General features: G+C 36.3%; 3 protein-coding genes across 3 annotated transcripts; 1 reads left to right on the top strand and 2 right to left on the bottom strand.

Annotated features, from left to right (window-relative positions):
* The first annotated feature begins 3195 nt into the window (after positions 1–3195).
* LOC125213654 (adagio protein 3-like) lies at positions 3196–5983 on the top strand. Its single transcript, XM_048114311.2, has 2 exons — positions 3196–3505; positions 4133–5983. The coding sequence occupies exons 1-2, from the start codon at positions 3231–3233 to the stop codon at positions 5736–5738; spliced, it is 1881 nt and encodes a 626-aa protein (XP_047970268.1). The 5' UTR covers positions 3196–3230; the 3' UTR covers positions 5739–5983.
* A 93-nt stretch (positions 5984–6076) lies between these two features.
* On the bottom strand, positions 6077–13063 carry LOC125211976 (phragmoplastin DRP1C-like). Its single transcript, XM_048111954.2, has 16 exons — positions 12836–13063; positions 12690–12753; positions 11778–11882; positions 10987–11088; positions 10422–10472; positions 10224–10285; positions 9808–9898; positions 9624–9688; positions 9295–9489; positions 9087–9206; positions 8926–8996; positions 7745–7970; positions 7084–7134; positions 6779–7010; positions 6557–6696; positions 6077–6456 (listed from the first exon to the last, which is right to left on the bottom strand). The coding sequence occupies exons 1-16, from the start codon at positions 12968–12970 to the stop codon at positions 6331–6333; spliced, it is 1836 nt and encodes a 611-aa protein (XP_047967911.1). The 5' UTR covers positions 12971–13063; the 3' UTR covers positions 6077–6330.
* A 4665-nt stretch (positions 13064–17728) lies between these two features.
* Positions 17729–22718, bottom strand: LOC125213746 (microtubule-associated protein 70-2-like). Its single transcript, XM_048114455.2, has 11 exons — positions 22207–22718; positions 21878–21963; positions 21032–21097; positions 20764–20934; positions 20503–20673; positions 20266–20421; positions 20015–20161; positions 19817–19888; positions 19203–19733; positions 18938–19125; positions 17729–18227 (listed from the first exon to the last, which is right to left on the bottom strand). The coding sequence occupies exons 1-11, from the start codon at positions 22454–22456 to the stop codon at positions 18188–18190; spliced, it is 1878 nt and encodes a 625-aa protein (XP_047970412.1). The 5' UTR covers positions 22457–22718; the 3' UTR covers positions 17729–18187.

Genomic DNA, 22718 nt, shown 5'->3' with positions numbered 1-22718 from the left:
CATTGTAAGAAATATCCCAAAATATCTTCCCAAAATATCCCACATTGATATAATTTCACTGTAGTTGTGCAAAATAACAATTGTATGCATGTTTTTGAATTCAATCGTGTTGATACACATACACAAAACATGTGGGACTGTAGTGGTAAAACTTAAAGCTTCGTATTAGTGGAGTATTATGGACGGAGACATGCGGTGGTAAAACCACATATATATATATACCTTAAATCTATTCAAATGGTATTTTAATTGGGCACAGATCCTCTGCGGTGTTAAAAACCACAGCACAAGCTGTTGTGGTCAAAACGCAGCTATTTTCACATTAAACGCATGAAACTGACAAATCCTTTTTTCTCTTTTCTACTATTTTAGTTTTTAGTTTTGGATACTTCATTTTATTTAAACATTGAAGAACACTATCAAACCAATTAAGTCAATAAATTAATACGTATAATTATCTTCACTATTTATTTTGGACTTTTAAATTCACAGCTAAAAAAGCTTATACGGCTGTAACTTGTAGTTTGTTTCTTTTTTCTGTAATGGTAATTAAATTAAAATATTAAATAGCAAATGAAAAAAGGAAATCAAAGGGATTGTGGCAAAGTCTAGCGTTTAGTGGGTATTTAGCTGCGTTTTAACCACAGCAGCTTGTGTTGTGGTTTTTAACACTGCAGGGGATCTGCGCCCATTTTAAAAACAGTAGTAGTAACAAATAAAGAGATATTTTTGGTAAACTAGTAGTATTTCAAAAAATATGTTTCTACCAAATGCATATTTTTAAAAAGACCACCTAAAAAATAAATAATAAATAAAGGTTGTCACATTTAAACAACTATTGATTAATGTTCAGTGAAACTATTAATCCTAACTGGATAATCAAGGGTGTAGGCAGTTCTAATTAGGGGTGGTTCGGTACGGTATACCGTACCGGGAGTGCCATACCGTATATCGTATCGAAAGTTACGGTATGACAAAAACCATATCGATATCGTACCGTAAGTTTCGGTATACCGGAGTTCGGTATACCAGAAATTCGGTATGGCAGTTTTCCATACCGTTACCATACCGTGTTATCGGTATACCGAACTGCGATATGGCATTCCGATATACCGTTATACCGTGTTTTGCGGTACGGCATACCGTTATACCATTATACCATGAAAAAATCTATTATATCCAAAATATTAAAAAAAAATCTAGTTTTAGACTACTTCAAAAAATAGGGTTCCCAATTTTGATTCTTTTAGTTTTGTATAATAAAAATTCTTATTTTTTAAAATTTAGTTTAAATATAACATATATAAATATATATTTATATGAAGTATTATATATATCAATCGGTATACCGGTATACCACGATATACCGAAGCATCGGTATATACCGAATCTTCGGTATACCGGTATATACCGGCATACCGAATCTCCGGTATACCGCGGTATGGGAAATCTAATACCGTTACCGTACCGATATCTATCGGTACGGTGATACCGTACCGAAAACTACGGTATACCGAAAAAACGGTATTTTCGGTATTTTTTCGGTACGGTAAGTCCGGTATTCCGGTATTTCGGTATAATTCTCCAACCCTAGTTCTAATTTTAAATTGAAAACCGTTAGTTTCGATTCCGATTATAAATCGATAGTTTTTTATGGTTATGTTTTTATAGTTTTTTTTTAGTAGTAGTAGTAGCAGCAATTTATAAAATAGTAGAAATTAATTTTAAAATAAGTAAAAAAATAAAATCCACAATTTATTAAATTGGAGTTAGACAAATGTACTCCAATAAAATATCTTGGGTAGTGACGTGGACGATCTAATGTTCGCAATGAGATATTTTTGATATTTTCCACCCAAACACATGTGACAGTGACACAACAAATATCCCAACCTTCGTCCTCATTCATTCCACCCACTTCCCATCTTCGGCCCCACAAAATTACGTCTTTACCCCTCTACTCTCCTCCTATTCACCAAATTAACCAATTCCCCGCCACTTCGGTTATGCACGTAATATTTTATTTACTATAGTACTCCTATAAAAATGACTATTTTTGTTATTCGTAATTGTACGATCAAATTTGCTAGCAGCAATGATGATAAAATAAAAATTATCGAGGTGATATAATATGTGGGTGTTTTATTATTTCTATCATACTAATATTTGGACGCGACGATATTTTTTGAATCAAGTCATTAAAAAGAAGTTATAAATTGATCACATTTGATGAGATGATTTGACAACTAAACAAGACTATCCAACTTATGCTTCAATAAGTCTTTCAACTCAAATAATTTCGGTAGTTCAACTGCATATTAAACAAATTCTCTTGATTAACAATGGAAATGATGATGAAATTAAACTAATAAGAGCATTTATAGTAAAGACATGCAAATCAGTTTTATTTTAATCAGCAATTCACTAAAATTCCCTACATTTTTCGCAACAATCTTGTGTTCTGTAATCAAACTCTTTGAAGAAAAAATTAGCTCTTTCCGACCTCTACTAGTAATAAGTGGGCAAATAATTTAGGGCCTGAGATAGAAAAAAGTAATACAAAATAAATTTAATAAATCTGCCGTAAAGTTGTTGTACTCCCTAAGTACTATTCCTAATATTAAACTATAAGTAAGAAGATACAGAAGTAGCTTAGAAGTAAATGAAAGCATCATAGTTGGGGGTGTGACATTTACCAAAGTTTAGTTAGTTTTTTATTGAAATACCAATTCAAGTATCGCGCTGGTCCCACACATGTGATCACTAATTCACTATCACGTTTGAATTAATTATGCATATCCAACTATGACCATAAAACAGCCATTTATTTCGGTTGTACTCCCATTTAATTAATCAACCACCTACCAAGTCCTATGTTTCCCCACTAATTCAACTTTTATCAAATGTATTTAATTTTTTATTCAATATATTAAAGTGTGATTGGACGGCACAAGAGGGACAACGACAAATGCAACGGCGTTTACGGAGCAAACGTGAAATTGTACGTTGATGAATGCCACGTAAAATTCATTATCTTTATTCTTATTTAAATAAGATTGACGCCTAGTAGTAGTAGTAATTTATTTACCTTATAATATTGGCGAAGAGAGGCATTTTGGTAATTAAGCGACGAAAGAGGCCCAATTTGATAAGCCAACCGGAACACATATCTATATTGTTCTTCTCGGTAGGAAGCAACAGAAGAATACAATTTAGTGAGAGAGAGAGAGATGAGAATGGAAGATAGCGAAGAAGAGGAGGAACGCGACCGCATGTTTCGGAAGAGGCTCAAGTGCGGCGACGACCCCGATTATATGGAGCAGGACGCCGGACCGGATTTATTTCCGTATGCGGCTGCTGACCGCCTGTTCTACTCGCCGGAGCTGGCGCCGACGTCGATCGTTGTGTCGGATGTGATGGAGCCGGACTTCCCGGTCATATATGTCAACAGAGTCTTCGAGTTCTCCACTGGATTCCGCGCCGATGAAGTCCTTGGTCGCAACTGGTAAATCAATTTTGTCTCCGTCTGTGTGTACTGTTCATGTGTTTTCATTTTAGGTTTTTATGCGTTGCTTTTCTGGAAATGGAACTATGCTGTTGAGAATTGAAAGTTTTGTTGCAGACGTGTCTCTTAATTTTGCCTCCTGGAATTAACTATTTTCCGTCTCTTTCCTTTTAGTTACTACACATTTTTCGTTGGGATGAATTGCTGTGGCTCTCCTTTGATATTCCATAGACTTTCTCTGTTATTTAGGTTTCCTTAAATGGAATTATGCATTTTTTTTTCTCAGAAATTAATAATGTTAGTAGTATTACATAATTTACACGGCTTGTTTGTGAAAACATCTATGCGATTTCTACGGATTCTATATCTCCTGAAATGACAGGTAATCACTCTTAGTTAATTGGTTAGATTCATTTTATTTATCAGTTTTCTGATCTAAGATCTGTTGCTTTGGATTTTTGCGTAAAATGTGGGTTTGGTAACTTGTGCAAACTTGCATATGTTACCATCAAGTAGTTTGTAGTTGTCTGTTCAGATCCTGAGATTATGAATAAACGTCATTTTAAAAATTTTCTTTGTCATGGATGAATTAAGAATCTATACTGACATTGACATTGTCTTCACCAGCCGCTTCCTGCAATTTAGAGATCCACGTGCCAAGCGACGGCACCCTTTGGTTGATCCAGTGGCTGTGGCGGAGATGAGAAGATGTCTTGAGGAAGGTATCGAATTTCACGGAGAGCTACTTAACTTCAGGAAAGATGGTACTCCTTTAATCAACAGCCTAAGACTCATGCCAATTCACAGCGATGATGGTGTGGTCACACATGTTATAGGAATTCAGCTATTTACTGAAGCCAAGCTAGACTTAAATAATGTATCGTATCCTGTGTTCAAAGAAACATATCAGCAACAAAGCGACAAGTTAGTCGAACCCTTTCAAGTGGGAACGGGTATGCTTCGCAGCCATCAACAAAAACAACAAGAAGTATGTGTGCTTCTGCAGCTGTCTGATGAAGTTATAGCTCAAAATATTCTGTCACGCTTGACACCAAGAGATGTTGCTTCAATTGGGTCTGTCTGCAGAAGGATCCGGCAGTTAACCAAGAATGAACATGTAAGGAAAATGGTATGTCAAAATGCATGGGGAGTGGATGTCACGGGCGCACTGGAGTTGATGACGAAGAAGTTAGGATGGGGACGTTTGGCCAGGGAACTTACGACTCTAGAAGCAATTTCTTGGAAGAAGTTCACCGTGGGAGGTGGAGTAGAGCCTTCTCGCTGCAATTTTAGTGCATGTGCTGTCGGAAATAGGTTGGTTTTGTTTGGGGGGGAGGGAGTAAACATGCAGCCAATGGATGATACATTTGTTCTGAACCTTGATGCCAGACATCCCGAATGGCGTAGGGTGAGTGTTAAGTCTTCTCCTCCAGGGCGTTGGGGCCATACACTCTCAAGCCTGAATGGTTCGTGGTTGGTAGTTTTTGGTGGTTGCGGAAGACAAGGATTACTGAATGATGTATTTGTTCTCGACTTGGACGCTAAGCAGCCAACATGGAAAGAAGTCGCAGGCGGAACTCCTCCACTGCCTAGATCTTGGCATAGTTCTTGTACACTAGAGGGTTCTAAATTGGTCGTCTCAGGTGGATGCACAGATGCAGGAGTACTTCTGAGCGACACGTTTCTGTTGGATCTAAACATGGAGAAGCCAACATGGAAGGAGATCCCAACTTCCTGGACCCCATCATCCAGATTAGGCCACTCACTATCGGTTTATGGACGGACAAAAATATTGATGTTTGGTGGCCTAGCAAAGACGGGGCACTTACAGTTGCGGTCAGGGAGTGCATACACCATCGATCTGGAGAAGGAGAAGCCAGAGTGGAGGCAGCTTGAATGTGGGACAGATGTTGGAGGACAGAATGCTGTGGTTCCACCTCCGAGACTTGATCACGTTGCTGTAACGATGCCCTGTGGACGGATCATAGTATTTGGCGGGTCGATAGCGGGCCTTCATTCTCCATCTCAGCTGTTTTTGTTGGATCCATCCGAAGAAAAGCCGTCGTGGAGGACGCTAAACGTGCCTGGGAAGCCACCGAAGTTCGCTTGGGGGCACAGCACGTGCGTTGTTGGGGGAACCAGAGTTTTGGTCCTTGGAGGTCACAATGGTGAGGAATGGGTTCTGAATGAATTGCATGAATTGTGCTTAGCTACAAGGCAGGATTCTCCATGACCATGACTCAATTACTTCTTCATATTCTGTATTAGCTGAAATTCGTGTAGTGTGTGTGTGTATATATGTATTTATGTGTGCTATTGTTATTCATATTTTAGCCAGGCCCAGATTTGGTGGTTTTGTGAGAATGGCGTGTATTCTTTACCATCTTGTCTCTTATCATTTATAGTTGGCTTTTTCCTACAATTTTTTTGTATCCAAGAATCTATGGTTTCTCTATATTAAGTTCATTTTTCCCGTTATTGATTCACTCCTTATTTGTCATTCGTAATTCAATATTGTGCACGTGACATCTAATAAAACAGTACTACTAATAAGTAGATTTTGAGAGCGTGTGAATCTAAAAACTACAACTCCACTATAAAGAACAATATAGTTGCCTCTTCTCATTTCTTAAACGTCACAATACAAAACTGAGTGTCGGAGGGAACATACATAATTGCAGAATAAAAGCTTTTCCGGTGGCAAAGCCTGTTCAACGCAGCACCCCCTTTGTCTCAAGCGCAAGAAGACCATACCGTGAATCTGAGTGAGATTCAGAGACATTGGCATGAAAGAATGATGTATATATGAGAGATGGGATGGTTCATCATTTCCATGCAACTGAGTCAATTTCATCACGTGCTGACTTGTATAGTTTTAGCTTCTTGGCTATGGATGCCCTTTTTGCCATAAGCGATGGATCTTCATTCAACATCTTACCCAGTTGCTCCTTCTGTGAATATTAAATAGAACACATTACTCTTTCTTGTTGAAGAAATTAGGCATTATAATTGAACTTTTGCATGCACGAACTAAAGTTTATGACCAAATACCTCTTTCCTTCCAATTTGAGCATAGAATTGATTCAGCAGCGATCTTTTAGCCTCTCGAACTTGACAATGAACAACGGCCTTTGGAAGAGTATTCTTCATCGTATCGCATACCATATTAACATACGCAGACACATTTGTACCTGTTGTCAAGGATTGAATTGCTCACATCGCATATAACATGATAATAATTAGTCCAAGACATAGAATTTAGTGGAATATTACCAATTCTCCGTAAATGGTTGTCAGTATAGCGGTCTGCATTTGGACCTGGTGATGGATTACTGCCTTTCTCTGGTTCTGTGTTTAGCTTCCTGAAAAACTCTACTGTCAGATAAGAGGACTCCATTTCCACCAGCCGTGAAACTGTCCTACGACTTTCGTCGCGAAATCTCTCTAGTGCATCATTTGCAGATGCTGCTATATCAGATTGGAGTGCCGGGAATCGCTTCAGTTCCTATATGCCCGTTTACTGAACATTAGGAAAGAAAACTCTTTGGGCTAACAATGTTCGTAATTGAAAAGCTAACCTCTGTTTCAGAAATAGACTTTCTCACCAGTTCTTTCAGAACAAAATGCACCTACAAAAGCCACTATTTGACATTAAGATCACCTTTGTATATACTGCAGCACACGACAATTCAGGAGAACACATAATTCCTTAGTAAGAGCGAGTCATGCTCCCAAGATTTAGAAAAATCTATGGTCATCATGATATCAAGATTTAGAAACTTCTGTTTAGACATGTTTCCCAAAGATCAACTGTAAAGCTTCACACTCATCCATCAAAGAGTAGATAGTATTGTAAACCAATTAAATAAGAGAAGATAGAATAGTATACGAATCCAGCTTACATATTTTTAGGAACAAGGTTCATAAAGGGAATTTTGCACTAAATGGTATACTTTCTGCAAGTACATGAAGTATAGCTAAAGTATTGGAATAGCTCTTAATAATAATCAATATTGTGGAAGTGTAAACTTAGGCATATAGATGAATATTGGGCCGCCTAAGCGAGAATGAATCAATACAGAAAACCAAAACAGTGTTATTGGTTCAAATAAGGCAATGAGGAGGTGTCAGGCCAACAATTTTCAATTATACTAAATTAAGAAGGAAAAGCAACACATAAATCATAAAATCTTATATCATCTGATTATTTGTGTATATTAAAGAAATCAACGAAGGTACCGCATCAACTGAAGCATCAGCTGGCCCTTTGAAATAGCCAAGTGATCCCTCAATCAGCCTCCTGTATCCTTGCTCCGGAGCAATCAAGTGAGGCTGATACCCATCTGCTTCTGAAATGACTTTCTTAACATTACTTTGAGATAGATGTCGATCAAATGGAAGTTTCTTAAGAGCAGCTGGTAGTTGATGATTAAAAACGCTGTATATCTTATCTCCACCTGGCCTCCTGTGAACAAAAAATAAAAAATTAATACCTCAACATTTTCCATATAAGATGTAGAAAGAACTCACGAAGCCACTGCAGAAACACTGCAGAAACTTGCAGATCAGGAACATAAATTTCTAGAGCTATGGAATCTTGAATATTATCCCTTATAATCTGATACTGCACTCTTTAGTTATATATTCAGAAAGTATTAGATGTAGGTTGTAAATGAAGACAATTTGTACATCAATGCTGAGATGTCAGTTTTGCTAGGAATATAATATCCACCAATGAATCATTATTTGAGTACTATTCGTGAGAGCCCTATTCTCTTTACATGGTTCTCAAACAGTTATATCAATGTTGGGTGTAGGAGGTAGGAACTATATCTGCAGACAGGCGTCTTGATAGGCCCTTCAAATTCCAAACTCAGCTAATACCAGAATACAACTTCTCAAAATGGTTCCTGCAAGTAATGATTAAACAAGTTCAACAGTGTCACTGAAATGTGATTTTTTTATGCATTCCTTCGAGTATCGTTTCATGAAATTCAATACAGTTTGGCATTGCACGTAGGTTAAGTTGATATCATCCTGTTGCGACCTAATACTATCCATGTAACCATATATTAATAAACCTTTTCAGGTCCTACTGTGATGCAGATAGCATTGTATAAGTCAAGGTGTCCCATTAAAAAATTGAATCCTTGTTCCATGAAGAAGCCAAGTATTGCTTTTATCATATATCACTAAATGAGGGGAGACAGTTTGTGACACTGTCACTTCTTTTTCACCAGGTATCTAATGAGCTCTTGATCAACTTAATTTTTGTACGGTTCTCATCACATAAAATTAAAAGGCCCAGTAATGAGCTCTTGATCAACTTAAAAAACCCTAGTGAAGTGCGTTTGATCATATGAACTAATGGCTATAATTCTAGGAGACCTTGTGCACATAAGAAAAACATTAAACATTACCCTCCATCCAGATGTTCCTTAAAAATTCGATCAAAAGCACGGCACATTTCCAGAATCGTGTAGAGCTGCGCCTGAGAAACCATGCAAAATATTAATTAAAAATTACAGAGCGTTCAATCTCATCTTGTCTAAAATCATTTGAATATGTTTTTTGGTACTACCCCTCCATCCACCCCAACGGGCCTGCCTATTCGGTCCAATTCAGCATTCAGCTCATCGATTGTCTTATTTATTAAAGCAATAATGCTGGGAATGCGCTGCCTGATTACCTGCTCCAAGTGCTGATGTACACAAAAAATTAACTTTAGCTACCAAAACGTTTTGTTCACTAATAAAACCAGAGGACAAGATAATTGTAGGTTTAAATACCTGAGACAAAAGTTTTGCCAAATACTCTGCACCCATTTTGTGACTCAAATGTCCATACTCTGGGCTGGACTCGAAATATTCCCTTTCCTTCTGACGGGCTGCTATCATGTCAACATTCTTGTTGATATCAGCTTGTGAACGGTTCACTATGCCCACCCAGGGATACACAAGCCTATACGATCTCCCTTCAATTACCTTACCAAAGAAAATATTAAGTACTATATCAAAGAGGCATAAAAGTTGCGAGAGGTGGAAGCTGGTAGAGAATGTCAACTCTCGAATGATGAAAATAAGGTTCTATTTATGCAATAAGAAAGATAAACCCATACATCAAGTGCATTAGTTCCTTTATCCATCAAATCAAGTTTAGTCAACACTCCAAATGTCCGTTCACCTGAAAGTGAAAGAAGGAACAGATTTACCTTTAGTTTTTGCACTCTAAGATTGTTCAGAAACACCACATACACACGGACAAGCAAACAGAGAATGAGCTAATAAACCATTGAGTGGTACCTGTTGCATCAACTTCTCTTGCAAGCTTTATAGCATCGGAAGTTGCAATATCTTGATTAGCAGGAGAGATAGCCAATATAATGCAATTTGGCTGCAAAACGACATTCAAAGAAATTATGAAAGATAAGGAAAGAATTCAGGTTCTGACAGTATCTCATTCTCTTTAGTTAGAAAGGTGGAAACCTTGATCAAGTACTGTTAAAACAATATGGTGCTTTCAGAAGTGATTAAACAAATTTTCTTCCGAGCAAATAAATATTACACATGCATATTTGATGCAGTATGTCAGAAACCTTAATAGAAATATTATGAGTGGGGGGTTTGAATGGCTGACAGATCTGGCCATCCTAGTTTAAAGAAAGCACTTAAACAAGATATTATGTGCACAAAGTACGGATGTTAGTTTAGTGTTTTACCTTCTCAACATAAGAACGAACCATCATTTCTATATCTTGAACGATGCTCTCTGGCTGTCCGTCTGGAAAGTAAAGAGTTTGTCCCACTCAGTTTTTACAATGATCACAATAATATAGAACTCAATGCAGTTTTTATATACACGTTATATACTCATATATTATGTATATATATAAATATATTGGTGATTTAGAGCTCACCTACAGCTACCTTTGTCAGTCCTGGAAGATCAATGAGGGTTAAATTTACAACTGCAAGAGAAACAGAACAAATGTTCAAGGTGTTTTCAAAGCAAAAAAATGATTAGGGAGTGAATGACAGAGAATGTACAGAGTAATAACAAATCAAAAGAAAATCAGTAATTAATGCAATTATTCCAGGAAGTATCCGAAACTCGAGCAGTTCAAAAATTAGACTAGAGGATGATTGGAAAGAGTATGTTAATTTGAGTATGCTAAAAGTAATATGGTACTTATAATAAGATGATAATGTAGAAAAAATTAGATCTTTCACCAGTCTTCGTGATACATGGATGCAAAGAATAGTCTACTATTTAGAGCATTCATAAAAAATCACATGCATCTGTTCTTCAAGAGTACGAGTATAAGTTGTTGGTTGGCATTAAATCAAGGCTAAACGTAGCACAGAAATTCTCCCTACAGGTTCATGATACTCCTATAACAGATTTACAAAAGAAGTAATTTTCATCCAAAAGGGGAAATAGGGGTGAGGCCAAGAGTAGGAAAGCAAAGGCAAGCGACAAACCATTAGGTGAATAAATGCTCAACTGGATAGGAACATTGGAAATTTGTTTGGTTTGCCCTGTTATGCGATCTGTCTCATCTGCTATCTCTTTCCGAACAGCAGCTGCACCACCCAACAATTCCTATTAATGAATTAAGATCTTGAGGCAATATATTGTTCAGATACTTATTCAGTCCAAAAATGAGAAATCTGAACAGAAGTGAAAAGGTACGAGTAATAGCTGATAAAATGCAAAAGAATCATATCCGGAAACTGCTTTGAGAAACCTGCCCGAGTATTATATCTTAAGGCAGATGTATCAAACACAATGGTATTCTTTACATATTCCTTTGGTGACTCTCCACTTTCTCGTACTCCATTTTACATCAACATTACATCATGGTACTCTGTATAGTGTGAAAGGGTAAAGATATTTGATTATGTCTCACCAGCTTACCAACTAGAAAATATCTCACTAGATACAGACCATCATAAAAAATCAGGACTCAGTAGTTTCCTATAGTATTGCAAATGCCTACACGCATGCCAAGAAAAGATTTAAAAATTTAAAGGCTTCTGTAAAGGTGACCGTGCTGTTACTATACTTGAAGTTCTATACCCTTCTAAGCTCCCCAAACTACGCAGAAACAGAATCCTCCGTGACAAAAGTAAGAGAAAATAGAAGAAAAGTGAATAGCGAATAACTTGAACTCTACTCTGACACAGAATCTAAGTTAGTGGAGTTATACAATAAAAGCCATAAATGACACTAAAGAAACTAAATAAACTTTTCTTTCCAGAACCGGACATACCAAAGTCAGTAAATTTCCTCCTTGGTGCATGTAGAAACTCTGCATAGTCTGTCCCTCCCTCCGTTTTATGGAGTTGTAACACCAACGGCCTCCTCGTCACAATGCCTTAATCACAAGAATGAACATATGAAACAATAGTTGTCCGAATGATACCCCTGTATTACAATTCTATATGTTCCACTAGCATAAGCTGCATTTAAGTTCAGCACAAAAGTTAAATACAATACATAATCTCTATACAATTTCAAGGGTTTTCGGTACTTCTTCCCTGTATGAGACAAGATAAGTCATGTGATGCAAAGCATCAGTCAGCAAAGGCAGGTAATATAACCTACACAATAATGTCACCTCAAATCCAAATAGTATAAACATTAAATTTGGATTATCGTAATAATTGATCTCTTAATGTTCTTTCTCGTTTTGCATAGTGGCGTGGCATAACATGAATCTCCTTTAATACTATAGGATTGTTAGCTAATTTGATGATTGACACAAAATATACAATTTCGTAATGCACAACCCCTCGATCGACCATGGCGTTTTAGCATAAGAAATTATACATCTAAAACATTGTGCTAAAAGTTCCTGCTGAAAATTTTACAATTCAAATTACAACATGTCCAGCTTTAAACTGTTCTCCTAGAGAGACAAGACAAAAATGGAAACTACATAATGTAGAATCTACAATGTCTAGTACTTATCAGTTCAGTATAATCATTATCTTAGTTGCTTCCCCTTCCAATTCCTTATTCAGCTCCACAAATCAAAACGTTAATCAACACGCATTATGATCACTTATTTCATCATTTTCATGTCAGAAATCAGAATGCTGATCGGTGCACGGCGTTAAGAAAATGTCTATTGAATGAAAACGAAACACGAATAAAAAATGTAGAACGGTAGAGATTTTACCCGATCCACGAGGAAGAAAATCTCGCCCGACGACGCTCTCAAGGACCGATGATTTGCCCGAACTCTACATTATATCAACTTAAACACTAATGAAACAGGAACGTTCAAAACAAAATCTGATATAGTCATATAGATATATGAAATACCTGGCCGCCGACGACGGCGACGGAGGGGAGGGCTTCCCACAGAGACATGCCTTCTTCGCCGCCGTGATCGCCCAACACCGTGCATGCTCTTTGAATTCTGTTCACTAAGCCGATTAAGCTTTCCATTGTCGCCATGTTTAATCGGAGATATGGCAAATTGGAAGCGAATGTTGAGAAATCGGGATCCGATCTGCGTTTGGACTTGATCACAGAGATAGAGAGGGAAACATGAAAAAAAACTAAATATACGTTTATTATTATTTTTTAAAATGTTTGTTGTTATTTACAATAAAAAGTTAATATTTGACCACTACATATATCTTTTTTTTCATTTTTTCTCTAAGTCAAATCAATATGTTCCAATCGATCGGATCCTCTACAATATGATTCGTGTCATTTTTGTCAATAGTAAAAAAAAAACAATTAGTACGTGATAGAGTGAGGACAAAAATTTAATTTACTCGAGTAAAAATACATCCAAAATATTCAATGATAATAGGATTCGACTAAAAAATATCAAATTTTCAAAGAAATGAATGATACTGTTGCAGCAATCTTGATTCAAGATGGAAGGAAACACATGTATTTAACTTCAACTATCATGCCAAAAATGAATGAATTTGATAAATGATCCATAACTTTGGAGTTTGTCAAACAATTGAACAAATGATCCAATTCTTTAACTTCGTATGAAATGGCGCTAAAAGATCATTAGTTGATCATTATTGTAGAAAAGAATGATAAATTTTCACATTCTAGATAGACAATGTACATCCTATTGTATTAACGGTTTGCAATATTTGAGAAACTTACATAATTTTTAGGTTGATGAATCACATTGATATGACATAACACTAAAATAGTTTATAAAGAGAAACGTTTTTCACGTTGCATGTCGGGCCTGTTTGTTTGTCAAGATCGTCAACTTTTCATTTTGAGCTATGCAAAATAAAATTGAAAAGGGAATAAGAAGATCTGAACTCCAGAATTTTCAAATAATTCTATCATCTTATTTGTTGTTCTAAATCAACTAAGTAGTAGTATCTTTTAACTATGGTAGAAAGAACGGCGCAATACAAAATATCTAATTTTATCTGATTTTTAGTAGCCGGCTTTTGGAACTTCATAAAACTATGTATCCACATGGTGATATTTTCAGTTGGAAGGGAAAAACTCACTTATTTTAAACCCTCAATCTCTACAAAGAAGAGCAATCACTGGTTGTGAATGCATTTCGCTATATATTTCGTGAAAAATCATATTCTTGAATGTCACTCATAACTCATTATCTAGGGTCCCAAATTTAAATATTGTACTATGAAATTTGGGAATGAATATATTTTTACGAAACACAATTTAATTGATAAGAAGTTTTTTCTCTAACAAATTAATCGGAGGTTCGAGTCAGTTAATAAAGATGAGTAAGATGTGTGTAACTCGATCAAAACAACTAATTGGGTTGTGTTGTCTACCAATACATCCATAAACTCAAATAGAAGTTTTGCATAAAATATAAAAATTACCCAAAATTTAAAGAGCGTGTCTGGTCCAATTAGTCAGCCTAGCCCAAAATTGAAATGAGTCGTCCAACAAAGATCAAATAAATTTTCGACTATATACAAATCTTTGCCTGCAGTGTTTTCTTTTTGTTCTGGTAAATCCAATTGTAGATATAAGTTAGAAAGACGCCTAAGCAAAAGTAATGATTGTTCTGTGTGAATTTAGGCAAGTGTTATTTTGGTTGATTTGAAGCTCACCTAATATTTAGGCATTGGAAATCATTAGAGTATGGACTCTCTCCAAATGTAGACATATGCTCAAATCCATGTGCAACTTTGGACATATATTGTAAATTAGATACGAAAGCATTACCAGAATTTCAATATTCAACATTGTATTTTGATGTCATTTGTGATTACGATGGCGTATAACATTATTCTTTTAACTTTTAAAAAGCACTATACAAAGAACATGAACTTCGAACGCTTAGAAACATGCTAGCTAGTAATTGGTTATACTACAAAACATGTTATTAATTGATTATATTAAGAAAATGTAATAACTGAATGAAACTTTTTTCTAAGAAATGAAGGTTAATATACTAGTATAAATAAATGATCTGACTAAAGGTAAACTAAGAGCATTTCCAATGCTCAACCTAAAAACTCCCTTATTTCTCCCTAACTTCTGCCACATCAGCGCCACATCAGCACCAAAATTTATCCCCAATTTTTAGCCAACTTTTAGCCAACTGCTCCAAATGGTTTCTCCCTTATTTTTCCCTAACTCAACATTTCATTTTTGCATCATCACTAATATTGTTTAATTTTCCCTACAAATGTGTTTAATAAATAGATTTATAATGAACAATTCATCGTTGTATTAATCATTGGAAAATATAATACAACGAGAAAAAAAAAAACTACAAAAAAAAAAAAAAACGCCGAAAAATCGCCGAATCGCGCCTACGGTGGGCGCCGATGATTCGGCAATAAATCGGCGATGAAACGGGAGTTGGCGTTAATTCGGTAGAATTAACGCCGAAACACTCCCAACGGTCGGCGATAACTCGGCGATTTTCGGCGAAAAATCGCGGAGTGTTATCGCCGGACCATTGGGAATGCTCTAACATAAAAAAGTTACGATACTTCACATTCGTTGTTTCATATTCCAAATAATAAGAAGCATTGTTATGCGAATTCAAAATAACTAGAGTATAACTGATTCGAAGCTAATCGAAATAAGCCTTATTTACGAGATACTTCAAGGTTCATGAGTGTAATGAGCTATCTAAATTTTAATTACCTAAAATATTAATTTTTAAATAGATAAATTATTTTATTCACTCTAATTTGCAATAAACAAAGTTAGTTAGAAACTTAATACAATTATTATTAATAATACTGGTAAAAACACAATAAATATATTTATTCCAGTGCTTTCATAGTATTAAAATTAGTAAATAACTTAGAGCTTAGTTTGTTTAGCTAACAACTCTCACTAAGCTATCTCACAAAGAGATAACTACAAGGTCATTTTTTTTTTCATCGTCAGTACATTTTACCATTATACCAAATGAGATATTAGTATGAAGTTATAAATGGGACGAAGCTCCCCCCGTGTTAGAGAAAATCTGAGGGTATTCTCGTAAATATACATATGATCCTTAAAAGTTAATGCACATTTAGTACTACGTAATCCGTATTCCAGTGCACGCACGCTTCTGTTTTTTATTTTATCAAAATTTTAGTGTAAGTATTTCGTTATTTCATGTTAATAGTATTAGTAGTATAATTTAAGTTTGAGACCGTTACTTGTTTTTTTTTTATTTGATTGATTGTATTATGCTTAGGCGTGCTTGATTTTGTTTGCATCTATATTGTTTCTTTCTTCTTGTTTGTGTTTTTCGTGTACTAAACGTTATCTAAATGTATTTCAATGTCCACCAAATTTTGATCAATTTAAGCCTTTTCTTTTGCTTTATACTACTACTAGATTTCTCTGATTCGGAAACAAAAATGGAAATGATAGGTGCTGCCCAACCAACTGAATCAAATGCAGCAAGAAAATTAAATAGTCAAGTAATAGACAATGATTACCAATTCTGTTAGAATTTAGAAAAATTTCCGAGTTAGATTTGTAATGCCGACTGCAATAATGATGTCCATTCCTCTATTAATATTGCTATTTCTAATTTTCTACTATGAAAATACCGCCGCGTGCCAATTGATAACTCAATCCCACCAAATCCCATTTTTGATTTTCCCACTTCATTTTACCGTATTTTTAGCGAACAAAACCATGGAGATACGTGAACGTCTCCATACCAAATTTATATAAAATCTTAGCTTTATTTCAAAGTATCTTGCACCAAAACAATTTATATTCACTTTAGTATAAGAAAAACATAAATGATGCAAGGCTCTCCAACCAGCCAACAATGACATCTCACATCTGTGGGCACTCGTATCAACCGACGATTAGCTGTATCTTGTTTTTTTTATTGTTTTAGAGACTGAATCTTTACAAAATAAATATGTGAATTTAACATTTATACTAGTAGTACTCCTACTACTTATTAGAGCTAGGGAGGAGATGAGTGGAATTTGGTTTTTAATAAGATTTCAAGATCCTTATATCCAAAAATTGTACTTCCTCACAATTTATAAATCTCCAATCTAATTTATTAACATTACATTCCATTACCTCATTTTACTCATATTCCACTATAAAATTAATGTACTACTACCTCCGTCCCAATTAAGTTGAGACATAACTTTTGAGTACGGAGATTAAGAAATTGTATTGAAAAGTATGAGAGAGAAAATAGAATAAAGAGAGAGTAAAGTAAACAATGAAATAAAGTAAAAGTGATTGGATATTTTGTTTTTTATTAAAAAGGAAAATGACTCAACTTAGTTAGGACATCCCAAAAAATTGTGACGAAGTGAGTATAAAAATAAACTTATATTCCAACAACTTTTTCTATTTACACATTTCCTTAAAAGACAGTGCCAAGTTAAAATGAGACTGGATAAAGTGAGTAATGCTTGAAGGAAACTCCAAGATATGAAAATGAGAAGCAAGATAAAAGAAGCTTGATGTTCACCCCAAGTAAGATTCCAATATGAAAGCATGATCATCTCTTTATTCTGTTCATCGAATGTGCAAGAACGTGACAAAAGTAAGTAAATCATTCTGAGTCTGACACATACACCAAAGCCCAGAGTCTTGTAAAGAATATTTTGACCACGAGGCCCTGGACAGCACACCCACCCACCAACCTGGATAAGATAATGTATACAGTCTGTATTCATACATCTCACTAATCTTGAGACAATAAATAAATCAAACCAAATCAGCAGAGACGCAACAAATAAATTAGAGCTAGAATTCAGATGCAAAAAAGAAGAACAAGATATTTTATCGGATAACAAGAATATCGACAAACCTCGACAAATACCAATCACACTAAACTGCAGATTCAAAATAGACTGCAAATAATAGAGAGGACGACAATATGGCAACCCATAAGCCAACAAGCTACCTATACAACATATTAAACTGCCACTCAAATATATCATCAGCCAAAAAGTTAGCTCCACTTTGATGCCTTCGTGTTCCTTGCTAATCCCTACGCGGACGAGGGACATAGTAGTAGTCTAAGTCAGAAGCACACCCATAGTTTTTCCCACAAAACCTCATCATCATTGCGTCATTTTCTTCTCTTCCCACGACCAAAGAGCCATTGGCATGCTTGTTACAATTATACAAACAACAGTGAAAGGGTAAAATTAGAAAATGAGAAGGACCAAACAACCAAATCCCTCAATGCTGTGAATGGATTATCCGCTATTGTGTACTGCGTGTCAGCCCACTTCTTGATACAGTCCTGCCGATGATAATGTGTTAATTGATCTCAAATAAAGACACACGACTGAAACAAAAAGGGGGCTCTCATGAATGTAAGTTATCAGTTCATCTGATAAGTTAAACAACAATTGCAAGCACCACGAGAAAACAAAGAGTTGTTGATATTGGAAGGGGAAGAAACAAAACATGATGCAAAGAACAGCATATGGATCTCTCAGAATCTTGACCAGTTCATACACTTCAAATAAGATGATTAAAGGATTCCATAGAAAAATTTAAGTAATGAATCCCCATCAATATTTATCCAAACCACATCAGCCAAAGAAGACTACAAACAGCTTTAATGTGTTAAACGCAACAATTAGTAAATGCCCAAAGCCACACACTGAGCAGAATCTAAGGCATGGCTTCCATGAAGTAAATCTTAATTTGAGACAAACTTGAAAAACATTAGTTGCTACAACAAACAATAGTTAGCCAGTATCATGATTCAACACAAGAAGTCGACAAACAGACTGTATCTAACATTGGCATACTTTGAGAGGTGAAATCATGTAAATTCATCCCTGGGACAAAATCAGAAAATCAGGATAAATCATGTGACAATACCAGTTTACTAAGGAGAAGTGGAGAACGTAAGAAAGACGCCGCTAGTATCAACAGATTGTATAAATATTGCATCCAAGTAACTAATTAACCCTTGTCGAGAACTAGAATAGCAGAAAATACCTCCCAGGAAGCATCTGAGAGCTGTTCATCGAACTCTTCGGATTCCCCAATCTTTTTGACTTATTTTCATGTTCCTTGTCCACCCGCATTGCAGCCACTTCCTTCTCCATAGCAGCCACCTCCCTTCTCATCTTTTTGGCCTCCACTTCCATTGCTTTAGTCAAAGTTTCTACCTTCTTTGCTAACATCTGATTGTGGAAGCAACCGAAAACCTTTAGCATTACGACAATAGTAACAAATGACTGAGAAAAGGAAAGAAATGAACCTCAATTGCATCATCCTTGTCTTTAAGGCCTTGATCCTTTTCGTGGCAAGCTTTCCTCAATGAAATCACCTCTTTTTGTAACATATCATATAACAACCCCGGCACACTATCTTCTTTCTCTGTAACTTGTATGTCACTAGGTTTTTCCACTTGAGTTTCTTTCCATGCACTACTTTGTGTCTCAGTTTCTTTAGTTCCATCACACGACTGACTTTGTTTAAAGTTTGGTCCTAGTCCATTTAAGAGAACTTTGGACCTGTCCAAAGATCTTGAACCACCATCAAAGGACTTTGATGTCCCTTTTGCATGTTTCAATACTGAACTGCTTCCAGAAGATCTTGACTGGAAGGATGGTGATCTCTTGGGTAAGAAGCCATTGGAAGTCAATTTTGAAATGTTATCAGCTCCACCCAGTGACTGGCGTCTTGAAGGACCATTGCTTGAGCTTCTTCCATCTGATGAACCACGAGTTGCAGTGTTTGGCGATCTCAAAGTCTCTTCAAGAACTTTCAAACGTAGCTGATACTTTTCCTGGTGAGAGATAAATAAATTTTAGATTCATTCTATTTTAGTTAAAATTCCGATTTTAATAATGATAAAAATAAGCAATTTACTTTCAGCTGGGCTTCGGATTTTGCTGCCCTCTCAGTGATAGCTAACTTGTCCCTAAGTTGTTGCATCTCCCCCTTGAAGACAAAGAAAGATATTATGAGAAATTTCTCAAAGATTTGACTAGTGGCAATACTACTACTTTCACTATAGCAATATAGCATACAAAACATAATGACAGGCAAACAAGGATGCAAAAATACCTGCAAAAACCTTCTTTCTTCTAACCATTGTTTGACAGGCATTACTTTGTCATTAGCATCTTTCCATTCATTGGCTACCACAGTCGCTACCCTATTAGCCGTTACCTTGGCACGAGCTAGCTCCCGGTCAAGCGTTTTTCTTTCTTCCTGAAACAAAAATAGTATTCCACTCACTTATGGAAAGCAAATAATGGAATAGTTTTGTATAAGTAGTGATGGTTTTAATGGGGTTGGTGTGTACAGAACATTACATTCATCTCCTGAACTTTCCGTTGGTAGTCACGTACAGCATTGGCAGCTGCGCCGCCAGCAAGCACAGCCTCTTCAAGTTCACGTACAGTTTGGGTAAGTTTTTCAACCTCAGCAACCTTCTGCCGATGCATTTTGTCCAGTATCTTATTTTCTTCCTGATAAAACATATATGATCTTTTATTATATGAAGAAGATAAATTTGGTGCTTCAGAATGACAAATAAGAATATCTAAAACCTGGCAAATTTCTATCTGCTTCATCAATTCTTGGTTCTTGTTTTGAAGGTCATCGACCATGGAAGCTTTTGCCAGTGCTACCTGTACAGTTCTCTCTGCTTCTAGTAGAGCAGCCTCTTTTGACTTGGTAAGACGGTCCAGTGCTTTGTTATCATCCTGCAGCTTTGAGATCTAAAAGGAACAAGGCAAGGTTATTTCAGTAATACCCTTAAATGAGTGTACCTCTTCAACTAGTAGAGCAGAAGCATAAAAGGCACAGACCTCCTGCCGTGCAAGCTTGAGCTCAGCCTCCAATGGAGCCAAGATTGCTTCAATAGGAGGCATGTCATCGTCCTTTTGGGCAGCATGAACTCTCCGAAGAGTGGCTTCTGCAGCAAATTGAGCCGCCATTGAAGCCTTCTTTTCATCATTTATTCTTTTGATTTCAAGATTCTGCCCATGAATGTTAATTAAAGAAAGAACATTGTCAAAATAATATAAACATTCAGAAAAGAAGAAAAGTGGGAAAGAGAAAATCTAGAGTGAGTACCTTGCTTTGTAAAAGCGATTCTGTTAATTTGAGCTTCTCATCCACCTTTCCTAACTCGTCAGTTAGCTACAGGTAAACAAACAAAAGTCAGATTTCAGACATGATTCAAGTTCGTCTAGCTACTTGCAAGGACGGAAAGAAAAGGGAGAATGTAAGGGAAGAAAATGAACTAGCTTAAGTATTTTTTACAGATAACTACTATGATATACATGAAAGGATTAGTTCAGTTCAAATGAACGGCTCAAACCAAATTATTTCAATAGGGAGTTCTTCTGAAATGGAAGAATATTTAGTAACTTATATTGTATGGTGTCATATGAAGATTGAAATACGTCATCCATTGAATAGATATGGGTTTGCATAAGTTGTAAAACCCAAAGAGGATAATAATAACACCATATCCTTCTTCCAAAGTTTTTAAAACTTGGCAACTTAGAAACAGACTTATGAGAATACTATGAGAATATAAACAACACTATCTCCCTTTAAAAAAAGCACTATCTCCCTCGTTTTAGGGCAAGAAAAGAATACTCTTCCAACACTTGTATCCTTAATAAGGAAAGTCAAGAAATCTAACAGCAAGCATTTCAAGAGTGGTGAATCGAGTCACATTACTCACAACAATCAGGGAATCACAATATCATCAAAGTATTACATCATGAAAAATATTAAAATTTGATTGATGTACATAGATATCACTAAACTCTTCCCAATACCCTCTCCGAAATCAACCCCATGTCCACTTAGCACACAAGATAGATTAGGCGTCAGTTTCCAGTATGAAACTCAACTGCAATGAAGAAGACATATCCACGAAAACAAATTTAAAGTGAGAGCAAAAGAAACCTCTTCAACAGCTTTTTCACGAAGCCTCTCAGACAGCTTTAACGCCTTGATCTGGGAATGAGCTTCCCCCAACTCCCTATCCTTATCTGCAAAACAGCAACCCTCGCTAAAGTTTCCATTTTCATTCATAAGTTATTAAAGCATCGCATAGTGGTCCATTAAAAATTAAAATAAAACATAAAATGGATAACTAAACAAGGATATGATTTTGTTCGGAGCTCGCAATTAAACACAATTATTTCCAAATTTACAATGCCCTAAATAAATGGCGCATAATAGCCGCACCGAATCAGAGCGAGAATCTAGTGGATCCAGCTGAAGGGACTCACCTCTGACTTCGTTCTCCAGTCGATTGAGCTCCAACTTCACCGGATCCGAACCATGGAGCAGATTTATAAACTCATCCGCGTCGAGGCTCGGCCGCACCGACGCCCTCCGCCGCGACGAACCCTTGCTGCTTCCCTCCTTGAACGACGCCGACACAGTTAGCGGCGTCGACGCCTGAGCATTGCCGCTGACCTCTCCGGGTATCCGCTCCGCCGTAAAGCCCGCACTTCCCTCGCCGGAAACCTCCTCCATCACTGATCTATTTCCTTTTTGCACCGCGCATCAAATTTCCGAAGACTTCCGTATTAATTATCACAATGCCTGTGTATAGATACAAATATTCGAGAGAGAGATTTGGATGAGATGAGTTTAAAAACAGTGCAGGCTGGGGTATAATTTGAGTGAAGATGATAGAGTTTTTTTAAAGAGAGAGACAGAGAGTGGTGATTTGAGTTCAAATTGACGCGATTTTGTTTCTCTCTCTAGAAAAAGGGAATAGCGCCGCTCTGAACTC

This window comes from Salvia hispanica, chromosome 3, assembly GCF_029641045.1.
Source record: "Salvia hispanica isolate PSC_SH4W2 chromosome 3, Shi_PSC_v1, whole genome shotgun sequence".
Taxonomy (NCBI): domain Eukaryota; kingdom Viridiplantae; phylum Streptophyta; class Magnoliopsida; order Lamiales; family Lamiaceae; genus Salvia; species Salvia hispanica.
The sequence above is the reverse complement of the archived record's forward strand: the minus strand, read 5'-3'. Positions and strand labels throughout refer to the sequence as shown.